General features: G+C 36.5%; 1 protein-coding gene across 6 annotated transcripts in view; it reads left to right on the forward strand.

Moving 5' to 3' along the window:
- Positions 1-14,627, forward strand: part of LOC135586783 (uncharacterized) — a 60,894-nt gene extending 46,267 nt beyond the window's left edge. For 3 of the 6 annotated variants that reach the window (XM_065081126.1, XM_065081128.1, XM_065081129.1), the window contains 21 exons: positions 124-747; positions 818-889; positions 1,221-1,670; positions 1,780-1,972; positions 2,063-2,774; positions 3,593-3,709; positions 4,829-5,102; positions 6,901-7,014; positions 7,094-7,177; positions 7,447-7,497; positions 7,592-7,771; positions 7,859-8,172; positions 8,251-8,592; positions 8,756-8,840; positions 11,072-11,218; positions 12,071-12,175; positions 12,258-12,368; positions 12,445-12,549; positions 13,337-13,406; positions 13,479-14,149; positions 14,241-14,627. In XM_065081126.1, the coding sequence (XP_064937198.1) occupies positions 124-747; positions 818-889; positions 1,221-1,670; positions 1,780-1,972; positions 2,063-2,774; positions 3,593-3,709; positions 4,829-5,102; positions 6,901-7,014; positions 7,094-7,177; positions 7,447-7,497; positions 7,592-7,771; positions 7,859-8,172; positions 8,251-8,592; positions 8,756-8,840; positions 11,072-11,218; positions 12,071-12,175; positions 12,258-12,368; positions 12,445-12,549; positions 13,337-13,406; positions 13,479-14,143 (4,815 nt within the window). In that variant the 3' untranslated portion in view covers positions 14,144-14,149; positions 14,241-14,627. Of the gene's footprint in view, positions 1-123; positions 748-817; positions 890-1,220; positions 1,671-1,779; positions 1,973-2,062; positions 2,775-3,592; positions 3,710-4,828; positions 5,103-6,900; positions 7,015-7,093; positions 7,178-7,446; positions 7,498-7,591; positions 7,772-7,858; positions 8,173-8,250; positions 8,593-8,755; positions 8,841-9,205; positions 11,037-11,071; positions 11,219-12,070; positions 12,176-12,257; positions 12,369-12,444; positions 12,550-13,336; positions 13,407-13,478; positions 14,150-14,240 lie in introns of those variants that run through there. The other 3 variants (XM_065081127.1, XM_065081130.1, XM_065081131.1) reach the window with 3 other exon arrangements.
- The last annotated feature ends 61 nt before the right edge of the window (positions 14,628-14,688 follow it).

Here is a 14,688-nt window from a genome sequence, read left to right on the forward strand (position 1 = left end):
CAGTCGTGTCTTTCATTACCTTCTGGCTGGATACTTTGGCTAGGGAATCACAGTTCAACTTCTTGTGCTGCAACATTCATATTATTGTTTCTTTTTTCCTCCTAATCTTGAAGTTCTGTGCAGGCTATCTTCAGGCTAAATCATGTGGTTAATGATGCTACTAATCTTGCTGATGCATATGGTTTCCAAGAAACTCATGGAATCTTGGGATTACAGACTACTGAAGACATACGTAAAAGAAGATATGCCCCATACATTCTCCATAATGACACATCTTTGCCTCTGGCATATCATGTGTACCATGGCTCAGTTGACATGGATAATATCCACAGCTTTCCTACAGATGATGGAAATATTGTTCAACCAGGTTTTTCTGTTCCCATTTATGTCGAGGAAAATCTTAATGAACAATATTTTGAACGCAGAGCTTCATATTCTTCTGAAAGGCTTATAGAGAAAAAGATGAGTGCGATAGCACATCATATGATGTCTATCCACTTTGAAGGAACTTCTGGGCCTTCAAGACCTATGTCAATGGACCTTGTGGGCTGTAGTTATTTTGAGGTAAATTTTTCTAAAAGTAAGCATTCTATTCTTGTTGAAGCAGAAAAAGATGGCAAGATATTAGGATGTAGTTGGCAGACTGAGGAGCAGTGCAAAAACGAACATTGCAAGGGATTAGTTGTTCCTGTCGTATTTGAGGTTTCTATGCAGCATTACAGCAAGATTATAAGACTATACTCAACGGTAGTAACTGCAATTTGTTTGATATTATTTTATTGTTTCATGCAAGAAATAAATTTGCTTTCTGCTCCAGGTTATAGTTTTCAATGCAACTTCAGTGCCCTTGGAGCTACGTTTTGACATTCCATTTGGTGTGTCTTCTAAGGTAATGATTTCTTTATGAGTTATCAAGTCACTAGCAAAATATATTGATTAATTGGGTCTGCTGCTCACAGTACATCAATGCTATTGTTTTCAGGGTAATTTGCATGATTTTGGTTAATTTCTAATTTTTTTTTCTTGAAATCACTTAATTCCATTCAGAAATTTTGCATTATAGCTATGTACTGGTCCAATTTAAATTTTTCATCTTTTAATTCTGATGTTCCTGCTTTCATTCTCATTGGAAGTCAGTTTAGTAGGAATTTGCTCCAACTTCAAACTATACTTGTAAATGGAAAAGTCTGGATATTTTTTCTAACTTTTCTCTGTTTTAGGTCTTAGGACCAATACTTCCAGGGCAAGAGATTCCATTGCCACTGCACTTGGCTGAGTCTGGCCAAATTAGGTGGCATCCAGGTGGCACACATTACTTGTGGAGTGAAGCACATTCACTATCAAATATACTATCTCAAGAAAATAGGCTTGGATATTTGAGATCATTCGTGTGCTATCCCTCTCATCCTAGTAGTGATCCATTCCGTTGTTGTATATCTATTCAAGATCATGGTCTGTGTTCAGCAGGTGCTGATGAAAAACATTCATCAATTAATATTCATGAGACTGAACAACTTATCTTCAAAAGTAACAAGTCAAAGTTTCCAAAGAAACATGTTATACGCCATGTGAGGCTGAGTACTCCTTTGTTGGTGAAAAATTATCTTCCTACATGTTTATCCTTCATTGTAGAAACTGGTGGAGTCACACATTCTGTTTCTCTTTCAGAGGTTTGGTTATAAGCCGCTTTTATTAATTTTATCTGGATACTGTGCTGTTTTCTATAGTTTTGAACATATTACTTTTATTTTCTATAATTATATTCTGACAGTACTTTAGTTTCAGGTCGGTACTGCTTCTGTTTATCATGTTGATTCTGCACATGACCTAGTACTAACTTTTGAAATGAAAGGATTCAGGCAAGTGACATCAAAGTTTCCTCGAGCAGAATCATTCTCTTCTATGGGCAGGTTAAATGGTTCCTTCTACTTTTCATCTGAAAAATTGGCGTTCTATCCTGAAAACTCAAGTGGTAGTATATTGTTTAAAATGTTTGCCTTAATACTGTTGATAGATCACATATGTTTTATATATAGGCTGACCTAATTTTTAATTATGTTAGGTTCTGTATGTGTCACACTTGATAAAACAATGGATGCATCTTGTGGGGCAAGAGAGATATGCCTGTCAGTTCCCTTTTTGCTTTACAATTGTACCAGTCTGTTTCTCACCATCTTAGATGTCAACCATGAGGGAAAGGGAAATGCTGTTGTTATTCCTTCAAGTTATTATGAGTTTGAGCATAAACAGCTTCTTGATGGAAAGGATGGTCTTGCCCTTATATCTTCCGAGTCAATATCATCTTCTGATTCCTTTCTTTTAGATAATAATTTGGTGGCCAGAAAACAGGACAATGTGTCTACAAAAATGGATTGCGATCAATCTTCAGTGTCTTATGAAGTTTCTCATTATAGTGAAATAGGTCATAAAGTTGGAAGCAGTCCATCTTATTTGCCAAGGAAAGCTGGAAAGGATGCTGGCTATATGCATGATGGAGGCAGCAGAAAAGCTAAGCCATATATCTATGGTCCTACTGTCCGTATTCCAGCTAATGAACTTCTGGTAAAGCTGAGCGCTGCATTGTCAAAATCCAGATCTAGCACCAGTCACAACCAAACTTGGTCAAAACCATTTTCTCTTGTTCCAGAAAGTGGGTCAACAAATATCATTGTCCCTCAGCCATTTGCTTCTGGCGCATTTTTAATATCTGCTGCATCAGTCCCTGTTGCTGGAGAGCTGTCCGGGAGGACAAGGGCTATTACTTTTCAGCCTAGGTAATTTGCAAAGTAAAATAGGACGTAATATAGGGTGCACAGTAAAATGCTATCGAAATTTTACCTCTTTGTTTTATGTCATTTATATTTTAAGTTTAATGTTGCTTCCATATTCTTATTCTGGTTGCTATCTATAAAACATTTGCTGTAGCAAGATGGAAAAAGGCAATGAGCCTTAGTTTCATTAAATGAATGACATAAATTTAACAAAGGATCATCAGATGGGAATCAAAAGCAGCTAACTGGTTCTTATTCTGCATGTGCTTTGGATTGGTAACTTCTTCACACAGACATTAAATCCATTATAAGCAGCAACCATGTTGCAAGCGCTTACTAGTGGAGTTGAAAAGACAAAAAAAGGTTTGCTTTTTCTCTATACTAGATTTGTATGTTTAGGAACATAGTTAATTCATATTTCTGTGAATAGGTACTTTTTGATGATCATGAAAATGTAAACAATCTCCTGCTATCCTCTAATATATTTTATTGTGATTAAAGGCCTTCTGTAGGTGATAGACCATTCCTTTCTTTACAATTGTTAAATTTTATATGTTTTTCCTTGTTAAGTACTTTTAATCAACATGCAAGTACTGGTAAATTACCAGACAACTTTTTACCAATATATTGGTTAAGAAAATGTGAAAGTGCATTTCTCAACCTCAATTTTCAATTATTTCAGTAATAATGTGTAGTTGGTATACTGCTCGATAGATCGTATCAGTTATCATAAGTCAAAATCAGTACTGGACTGGTATATAAAACCTTGTTTCTGATAGCTTAATGCACCCTGGTTAATCTCTCTTTTTTTTTCCTTGCAGATATGTCATTTGTAATGCGTGCACTAAAGACTTGTTTTACAGACAAAAGGGAACTAACATTTCATACCATTTGGGTATTGGGCAACATTCTCATCTTCACTGGTCCGATACATCAAGGTTTCTGCTATTGTATTACAATATAACTTACTGTCTTTAGTGTAATCACCCCATTTACTGGTATCCCAGTCTCTTATGCTCTGATTTGCATGTAGAATACTTCTCGAAAGTGAAATATAGTTAGTTTGGTAGTGTATATTCACAATCTAAGCATCAATTTAATGTCATTTTCAGTTGATTCATAGACATTGTATATTTTCAGTGTTATTTTAGATTAATAAATTTTTCAATGCAAATACTCAATCAAGATGTTGTTAAAAGGTAATATTAGTAATCAGAGTTTGTGAAATACCTCTTAAATGGACATTCGTTCCACTTCTTAGCCATACTAGGAGTTATATAATATTTGGTAAATTAATAGGAATTTGAGTCATGGTATGGGGGGAAAAAGTGTCTGATGTACTGCTCCATTGACTTGTAGAATCCAAGATGGCATAAAATTGTTTCATAAGCATGTTGATTCCAGCATGTTATATCCATTATAGATGCAAATCTTGTCTATTGATGCAGCATAAACTTCTGGATCCTTACCACCTCAAGTTCCTATATGTTAATTGGAAGTATGTTTAGTGATGTTCTGTTGACCTCCACTCTCCAATGACTATTTGATATTAATTCTTTATAGACAAGTAACTGTAGGTCTCACCACTTGACAGAAGTTAAAATTATTGTTGGAAGTTGCAGCTCATATTATATTTACACTTGTCATGTTGGCACTTATATTAGGTAAAGATTACTGTTAAACTTTTAAAATCTAAGGCAATTTTGTCGAGAAAGCATAAAAAGATTATTGTCTTTGACCAATGTCAAAGATCCTGCATGCTATGGCCTCTAACATCTATATATAGCTATAATTCTTATAACTGTTGTGTGCTCCTGCGGACTGAATTTAGTTTGTTAGCTCTTTTTTTGGCATTTTAGATATGGCTATTTAAACTTTTCATGGTTTTATAGTCTCATTCCAAGATCTTAATGTGGTTCGAGTTCTTCAACAAAAAATAATAATAATAACTTTTTTGTTAAAGTATTTGTTAAAATGTTGCTTTCACTTTCTTTCTTTCAGCACCTCATGTAAAATATCTTGTTGAATACTAATTCATGAGCATTAAGCTGCTGCAGAGAACTACTCATTGCCCTTCGATTTGGTGAACCTGGTTCTCAGTGGTCAGGCAGCTTCCTTCCAGATTGCCTTGGGGATGCTCAAGTGAAAATGAGAAATTATATAACTGGTGTATCGAACATGGTTCGAGTTGAAGTACAAAATGCTGATGTGTCAATAAGCAAAGAAAATGTGATCAAAAACCCCAGTGGACATTCTATGACACATCTAATTCTTCTATCCGATGACAAAACTGGGTTTATGCCATATAGGATAGACAATTTCTCGATGGAGGTAATTGCTTCCTGAAGCAAGTTTATTATGATTTTACTGGCCTCATGGTACAAACGATGTGTTATTTTTATTCTTGCTAACATTTCTACTCAAACCATTTTCCATTCTTATAATTTGTTCAACTAAGCTTGTTCATATTTGCTATTCCTTAAGGTTAAAGTTATCTTTGTGATAAGTGTAAGATTAAAAGGACAAAATAAATGATTTTGTGTGTTATAAAGAGATTTATGTAGTTATTGTGCATCGAGCTAGTATAGCATGTGATTTTGATGTAATGTAAAGATGAAGAAGATATTGTTTGTGGAATTAAAACAAGATAGTTAAAATGATGACTGTCAAGAATATTGCTTGATTATGGTAAATGTCAATATTTCAAATACTGGTTGGAGTTCACAGATGGAGACCTGATTGAAACCATGAATTAATATTTATATGTTCTTAATCAAGGAATGCATTTTCATATCAGACCTGTACCAGTACATGGTCGGACCAGTATATACTGTCAGTATTGGTGTAGCAACACTTGGTACACTGTTATGTACCGGTTTGTGAGAAAAGGCTGAAAAATCAGCCAAAACTTGAAAAATTAGAAGAGAAGGAGGCAGCAGAGCAGGGAAGGAGGAGAAGAGGGCCTAGAAGAAGAGGAGAGGCAGTGATGCAGAAGGATAGGAGGGAAGGAGGAGGAGAGGCGGCTGCACAGAAGGAGAGGAGTGAAGTAGGTGATGGAAAAAAATGAGGGGAGAAGGCTGCAACAGAGGAGGAAAGGAGGCTGTGGAGGAGCAGAAGAATACCAAGTACCAACGCTAGGGCTGGTGGCAGCCGCACACATAGGCAGTGATGGAAAGCGAGAAACGAGGGATGCAGGTGATGGCTGACACAGACATGGGGGAAGGGGAGAATGCAGGAGAGGATAACTCAGGGTTTTACTTTCTATTTTCAAAATTTATTAAAAAACGGGTTGGGCTACTGCCTGGCCCAGGCCCATTACCGGGTGTGAACCTGATAGTAAGCCTGGTTCACAAGGCTTACCAAGTGGTAAGCCTGTATTGCACCTGAACCGCCTGAAATTGGGCCTGGTCCTCATGCAGGTCAGCAATCAGACTGCTAAATACTTGTCATACCATACCGAACCAGGCGGAATTGCATTCCTTGCTCTTAATAATTAATATGACTAAGTATATTGCCCTAATGGCAGCAAAAGATCCAACCAATCGATCCCAAATAGTTGGGATATTACAGCTTGTTGTAAAGTGAAAATCTCTGTGGCTGGACTTTATGGTGAGAATTCATATTGCTGACATTCTTGTAATTTGGGTTATGCAGAAATATGTTCAGAGTCCGACTGCTGTGTCTCTCTTTATCATCCCCGCCTGTTTTTTTATTCCTTTTATGCCCATTGTTTTCATAATAAACTGCATTGGATAGGCTTCATCTATTCTTTGCTCTACAAAGAAAGTACCAATATCAGATAGTAAAAATGTGACCAGGATAGAAAATTGATCTTGTACCCTTAGGACTTCTAATTTATACTGCTGTATTCCATATATTTTGAAGCTTGGTAGATTAGCCTTTTTGCAGAGACTCTTTTTTCATCAAATTCAAGTTCTGCCATCAATGATTAGAAAACTTTCTGTCAACCATTGCTTGTCCTATACAATTGAAATAATTCCCTAACATAGGAACCTCTCTTTTATAGAAGTAAATTTTAGCTTCATATCATATTTCTCCCTCTGCAAGCTTCCTTATATAAAAAAAACTTGATTGAAGTGTATTAGTTAATGTTGCTTTTGTTATTCAGACATTGCGGATTTACCAACATAAATGTGAATCATGTGACACCACAGTACATCGTTACACATCTTACCAGTATGCATGGGATGAACCTTGTTACCTTCATCGTCTCATTGTAGAGGTATGAGCAATGTCTTCTCCTTTTGGGCCTTGAGCTTCCAGTTTCATCGTTATATATGTCAATATGTGTTTTTTGTTAGGTTCCTGGTGAGCGAATTTTAGGAGCATACAGTCTAGATGATATAAAGGAGCATGCACCTGTGTACTTGCCTTCAACAACTGAGGTACATGAATATCATTTTTTGTTGAGAATCAGAATTATTATCCATCTCATCAGTTATGCAATTGATAGCTCTCAGGTATAAATAACTGTATTGCTGTTGTTATGATGTTCCTTTTCTTGGATTGTAGGAAGTTGTGATGTAAGTTGTTGGAAGAAACATCCAAGTCATCATCTCTTTTGGCATAAATTTCCTTTGTAATCATTGTGATTTTCTTCTTTCTTAGCTAAGAAAAACTTAGTCATATGGTCTGTTGGATATATTCTTTGCAGAAACCTGAAAGAAGGCTCTATATCTCGGTACATTCTGAAGGAGCAGTCAAGGTATCTCGTGTTCTTCCAAGTTCTATAGTCTGATATAGAATTTTTATAAGGTGCATTACTGAATCGCTGAATATTCTTCATTCTCATGCTACAGGTGCTCAGTATCGTCGACTCAAATTATCATATTGTAAGTGAAAAAGAGGGGAACAATTTCCTTGGATCCAGGGATAAAAAGGTTGTTGATCAGAAGATGGACTGTCATGCTGGTTTCACTGAAGTGTTCACATTACATGTTCCGTTTCTTGGGATTTCCTTGATGAATCCCACTCCTCAGGTAAATGAAGTATTTCTATTCTTAACCATGATACTGTATCGATAGTTTCGAGTATCTTGTCATCAAGAGCTTATTGTTTATTTGAAGGAATTGGTTTTCGCATGTGCAAAGGACACAACAGTTGTTTTGATGCAAAGTATGGATCGTCAAAAGATATCATTCAGAACCTTATCCCTTCAAATTGATAATCAGCTGCCTGATACTCCGTATCCCATAGTGCTCTCATTTGACCAAGGACACAGAGGCCGATCCACAAACATCTTGAAAAGTGGGGAGAATAAGTTAAATTTTCAGAAAGAGACGAATTTTGAAAATACAATTGAACCTGTCTTTTACCTTGCTGCATCCAAGTGGAGGAATATGGACAAATCATTGGTGTCGTTTGAATATATAGACTTAGGGTACTTTTCAGTTCTTAATTTTACTTTTTTTTAATATGTGCATTGAGGATCTCATGTATTTATGCTATCTCTTTGTAGTTTGGCCCCTATGTGTATTGAGCTTGAAGAACAAATACTATTGAGCTTGTTCGAGTATTTTAGAGCAGTATCATCAAGACTAGAGAACATAAGCATAGGAAAAAATTTTGGATTGTGTAACCGGAACTGCAGTTCGGATGGGAACCTGGATAATGCTCAGGACTATAATGGAAAAAATGTGTTAACAGAGAGTGAATTTATTGGAACCGAAGAAAGGTGTGGATTATTGCCTTCTGTATTTCCAGTTGGAGCCCCATGGCAACAGATTTATCTTTTGGCAAGAAGGAAGAAGAAAATATATGTTGAAGCTTTTGAACTGGCTCCTATAACATTATCCTTAAGGTGAATATGTGAAAGTTGCTATTTACTGTTTTTCTAAGATTTTTTTATACTAGATAATGATGAATAACATGAGAAAAATGCTATATCTTTTAACACATTCAATTTTTTCAAGGAAGAATCTTCTTGTTATCTTTAACTAAAAGTTCATTGTTCTAATGATTAGCTTCTCAAGCACTCCTTGGATGATAAGGAATGAAGTCCATGCAGATATCGAATCTTTAGTTCACATCCCTAGTAACACACTTCAGGTAGCTATGCTATCTTTGTTATGAGAATTGAGTACTCCTGTAGACATTTTCTGTAAGACAGATTTGACAACTTTATGGTTCAACATTTTTATTGGTAAATCTAGATGTGTATTACTAGATAGTCTAGAGCATAATATGTAAATAATCACCTAGATATATAGATGTTACCTCATTCTTAGAGGGATTGGTAAATTTATAAGTATGGTTACAATAAAAAACAAATATATGATCCGGTCCCTATTTTATTTTCTTATTTCTTCATGTATGCTTTCTCTCTGATATCCAAGCATCAATTTGTGAATGAGAAAAGTTTGTTTTTCATGTAGCTTTGTGTTTACTGACTGCAACTTGATAACCGTTTTAAGCAAGGTTTGATTTACCAGTCCGAGCCAGTGTGCCGGCTGTGCCGTGTCGCTCTGTACTGGTGTACCGACACATGGTATGTCGGTGCGTACCAAAGTTTCGACAAGGACGAATAAGAGGTTGAAGAGGAAGGTCCGGTGGAGGAACAAATGCGGAAAAAGGAGAAAGGAAGAAGGAAGAAGAAGAAGAAAGAAAAGGAGAAGTGTAGCGATACCTGGGAAGCAGCGGCAGCAGCAAAAGGAAGCAGTAGCATCACAGCGGCAAAGAGGTGGTGCCGCTGCAGCATCGCAATGACAAAGCGGCGAAGAGGCAGCGCCGCTGCAAGAACGTAGCGGCGAAGTGACGAAGAGGCAGCACGGCTGTAGCATTACAGTGGCAAATCAGTGAAGAGGTAGCGTTGCTGCAGCGCCGAAGAGGCAGTGCCGCTGCTTTGTACGCGAGAAGAGCCCTATTATGCTTCTTTTTTTTTAACGCTGAAATGGACTGGTGCCCACCACTTTTTTATTTTTTTTATTATTTTAATGCAGACTGCCTGAAACAGGGTGGTCCGCGTATCAGTCCACACCTGGACCGGTATATACCGCCCAAACCGTACCATTTTGGGCGGTACAGCAATCCCTGGTTTTGAGTATATTTGTGCTTTTGACCGTTGAAGATTTCCTTTTGTTTATATGCTTGTCCTTAAAAGTGGTGATTATTCAATAGATTTTTTTTCTCTTCTGACAACATAGTTCAGCACTGATAGTTTGTTAAAAGGTGACTCCAGTAAATAAAAAGAGTACTGTTAATTGAACCTTAGAAGTATTCATACTGAGTTTGTTATCGAGGGGAAATTTTTGTACTGAGGATAGTAACATTATGCAATGTTTTGCTTAGATGAAAACTTGAAACATGAAGTGTTGAATATGCTTGAACATATACAAAATGGAGACAATATTTTCTTAGTTGCTAGCACACTGGCCATGTCTGACTTTCAAAGACTTCCAACGAGTACCTAAGTCATGTTTGTACCATGCTGGCAGATTGTTCAGAGTTCGACATGAAGGTTCAAATTATATGCCTCCTTGCTTCATCCTTATTTCTTTGAAGTGTAAATAGGCATATATCTTTTTAATATATGACAAGGGTCCTAAACAAATGTTGTGTGCTAACTAACATGATTGTTCCTAGTATTTAAGAATCTACAATCAGATCAATCTTTGTGTTTCAGGTTAATCAGAGAAGCTAGGTAATTCATATAATTGGAAATCTAGGAAGTGCAAAAAAGTTCATCATTATCTAAACAACCAGCTAAACTAAGCTATAAGAGTTTAACGAGATATGTAAGATTAGGGCAGTAGGCCGCATGAGGTTCCCTCTGCTGCAAAGTATGGGGATGATCAAATGTGCACAACCTCTCTCCATCACATTGAGAGGCAATTTTTGCAATTCAAACCCATAATGGCAGGTCAAATAAAGAGATGCCACTTATGTGCCAGGGCTTTTGAACTGATTACCGTGGAGATCAAAACCGTCAACTTAAGAAATTTTTGTATGCAGATTTTATTTGTTCTCCAATTCACTTGTTAGTTGGATATGATGCTGTTGAAGTGGTTAACGGGATATATCTAGTATCAGTGAAATTATCATTCTTGCATCTGTGATTCTCTAAGCAAGACAGAAGATTTATGAATCCTGCAAAAGCCTGATTTGTTCAGGCTTTGACCAGTAAATATGATTCTACCTGTCTTATTGCTTGAAAATAGTAGGACAATTGTTGCTTTGTTTTCCAGATACTTGAATTTGTGTATACCTGTGGTGCCTGTTTATATTCCTTTGTATTTTTTCATAGATAACTTTTTCAGTACCTTATATTCATTTGGTTGCAGAGAGGTTTGATGGCTCTTGTAGATGTTGAAGGAGTGCCTGTTCATTTTACACGACTTACACTAGCACATCTTATAGCTAGCCCAGAATCAATCCAAGAGATTATAACTAGACATTACATGAGACAGCTACTTCATGAAATGTATAAGGTGAGTTATGTATAATCTTTTACAGTTTCAGTTTACATTCATTTTCCAGTCCTGCTGGAGTGAATTATAAGGGGTTGAATGTCTTGTCTAGTAAACTGGTACAAATCTTGCAGCCTGATAGCTCCGGACTTATTTTCTCTTGAATCCTGAACATTTTTGCAATATACTTTTGTATCAGAGGTTTCAGTCTGTTTATCCTTCATAGTAATTATATACTAGGAATTAAAATAACTGATATATCCACTATATATCATTATGTCTCTTGTTGACTGATTGTCAGAATGGGTAAAGTTGGGTTGTTATGCTAAAAATAATATAGGGAATATCAGACTTATCTTCTTTTTTTTCTTTTTTTTGGTATGATCATTAGCTTCATAGCTTATCTTTCATCAAAGAAAATAGGCAAAAACCTGGCAAAGCTATCTTCCATCCACCTAGATAGCTCAGCATGCACTAAAAAGGTGACCCATTTCTTATATTTTTGCCAAACAGTGTCTAACTTCTTCAAGATTTAAATCGGCATAATCAATGTTAGATCAGTATCTGTTGATTGTAACCATCGTTCGGATTGTTATTTCTATTAGTTGAACTATGGAATAAGTTATGTTAATCCTTAGGGTGTACAATAACGCATTTTGGAATAAACTTTGGGATTTATTGTGAACCTAACATGCTAGTTGAGTTTTGGGAAGTTGTCTTTGCAGTTTAAGGTCTTGTAGTTGACTTATCAAAGAGGATAATTATATCCAAATATGTTATTTTTCAATTGATTATTGAAGAATGGTATTATCATTTTCAAAATTCACACCTTAACTAATACCTTTTAATTTTGTGGTCTTTCCTCAACTACAGGTGCTTGGTTCTGCTGGTGTTATTGGAAATCCAATGGGTTTTGCAAGGAATGTTGGGCTTGGTATCAAGGATTTTTTATCTTTTTCTGGCAAGGGAGTCTTACAGGTGAGCAACATTCACAGTGTTCAAGCTTGTTAGATGGATGATTCATCTCTGTTTCTGAAAATATAATTGGCAATTGTGGCAGAGCCCCAGTGGATTATTAACCAGTGTAGCTGAAGGTTCAAGAGGTCTTCTAAGTAGTACAGTATATGCCATAAGTAGCGCTACTAGTCAGTTCAGTAAAGCTGCTCATAAGGTAATTTCTGTTACATGAATTAATCATTTATACTATATCATCAGGTTGTTTCAGATTTTGACATTTGGTTTTTCAGGGAATAGTTGCATTTACATTTGATCAACAGGCTGCTGCTTATCTGGAGGAACAGCAGAATCACCTAGATTCACATGGCAAAGGTGTACTGAATGAATTCTTGGAGGTATAAGTTCATACAATTACTTCTAACCAAAAGCGCACAAAAGGATTCCAACTCAGTATCTTAGGTTACTTGTCTAACATTTGAGCAGTACCTATAGACATGATAATTGGTAAAGTATCTAATACTAATCTGTGACCCTACAAATCTGAATTCAATCCTGCTTGTTAATGAAATGCTATTTTTTCTATGGATGAACTTCTCTTTTACATAAAAGGTTTCTTAAAAAGTAAACCAATTTCTTACCTAAGTGATGCATAGTATGCATACTCTGTTGCTCTTCAAAGTGATCTTTTGCGATAAGGAAAAATGTGTAGGAATATTATTGTATTTATTGCACTAGGATGATGAAATAAAGATTAGAACTCTCCCCTTGGGGAGAAAGAAAATTGAAATGATGAGAAAATGAAGAAAAGCGAGACAAAATTACCTCTTTTCTTACTGGTAGATTTATCCTTGAAGACTTTATCAAAGTGATCTTTTGCGATAAGGAAAAATGTGTAGGAATATTATTGTATTTATTACACTAGGATGATGAAATAAAGATTAAAACTCTCCCCTTGGGGAGAAAGAAAATTGAAACAATGAGAAAAAGAAGAAACAAGAGACAAAATTCCCTCTTTTCTTATTGGTAGATTTATCCTTCAAGACTTTATCAATATAAAAGAACTCTGTATGGTGTTAATTAAACAACAGTGTAATGTTTATTTCGTATCAGCACATTTGTTTCTAATAAGAAGGATGATAAAATGAAACTTATTTCAACCAATGTTTGTCTATTTTCATACAGGGGCTCACGGGACTTCTTCAATTCCCAATTAGAGGTGCTGAAAAGCATGGCCTACCTGGGGTTGTGTCAGGTAACTTGACCTTCAAATATTGAGTGTGTTTGTGTGGCTTTGTAAGCTCATTTTTCATTTACCATCATACAGGAATTGCATTGGGAACCGCCGGTCTTATTGCAAGACCAGTGGCTAGCATCCTTGAAGCCACTGGGAAAACAGCACAAAGTATCAGAAACAGGAGTCGACCACACCAATCCTGTCACTTCCGTACACGTTTATCAAGGCCTTTAGCCAAAGAACTTCCTTTGTCACCATACTCTTGGGATGAAGCTATTGGAGTGTCATTGCTTCTTCAAGCAGATAGCTCGAGACTGAAGGATGAGATATTTGTGATGTGCAAACCACTCACGCAGGCAGGGAGGTTTATAACTATCAGCAAGAGGCTGGTTTTGGTTGCATCGTGCTCTTGCCTTCTGGGTTTGGGCTCACCGGAGTTTGTTGGTGTCCCTCCTGATCCAGATTGGGTTATAGAAACTGAAATGACTCTGGAGAGTGTCGTTCATATTGATAGGACAGAAGAGACTGTGAATATTGTTGGAAGCTGTGCTGAATCGATATACAAGCAGAAAAAGAGTAGTTCTAGGAATAGACCATGGAATTCTTCTACTTCTGCACCTGTTTTTCACTTGAGTGTTGAACTTGCAAACAAGGAAGAAGCAGAAGATACTTTACAGGTTCTGTTATCGACAATTGAAGAAGGGAAATCCCAGAGGTGGGGGATGCGCATTCTACAACGGAACAATCTCAAGTAAAAGCATGTACGTTATTTAATGATCTAGCGTCGCAAGAACCACTTCAATATACCTATGTTACCATATGGACTGATTACCTATTCTCTAACTCTTGCAGGAGTCGTTGGATCTGAGGGTTTGGGAGATCCTGGTGGAGCCTATCTTGGGAGTGTATATATGCACAAAGAGTAATTTGAGAGAACATGGTAGTTTCTTTTATACAGATTAGACAATCCAGCGGCCTTATCTATTGTACATTGTGTAAATCATTACGGCATTTTGTGCCCCCTTTTGCGGGTTTGGACTAAGGTAAATAAGATAATTTGAAATGGAAAGCTAATCTGATACCTTTGTTTTTCCATGCCATATTTGCATACTAGGAAATTCCTAGGAATTTGTTTTTGGTCAGAATTAGGTAAGGTGCAGTGTCCAAAATGAATAAATGCCAATTGTTTTGACTGTGAATAACTTTATTCAGGGACAAATATATACCAATTATTACACAGCTAATGCTTCACATTAGGATGGTGAATGGTACTTTGATCTGAATTCTGATGGCCACCTAT

The sequence above is a fragment of the Musa acuminata genome, chromosome BXJ1-8, assembly GCF_036884655.1.
Source record: "Musa acuminata AAA Group cultivar baxijiao chromosome BXJ1-8, Cavendish_Baxijiao_AAA, whole genome shotgun sequence".
NCBI classification, from domain to species: domain Eukaryota; kingdom Viridiplantae; phylum Streptophyta; class Magnoliopsida; order Zingiberales; family Musaceae; genus Musa; species Musa acuminata.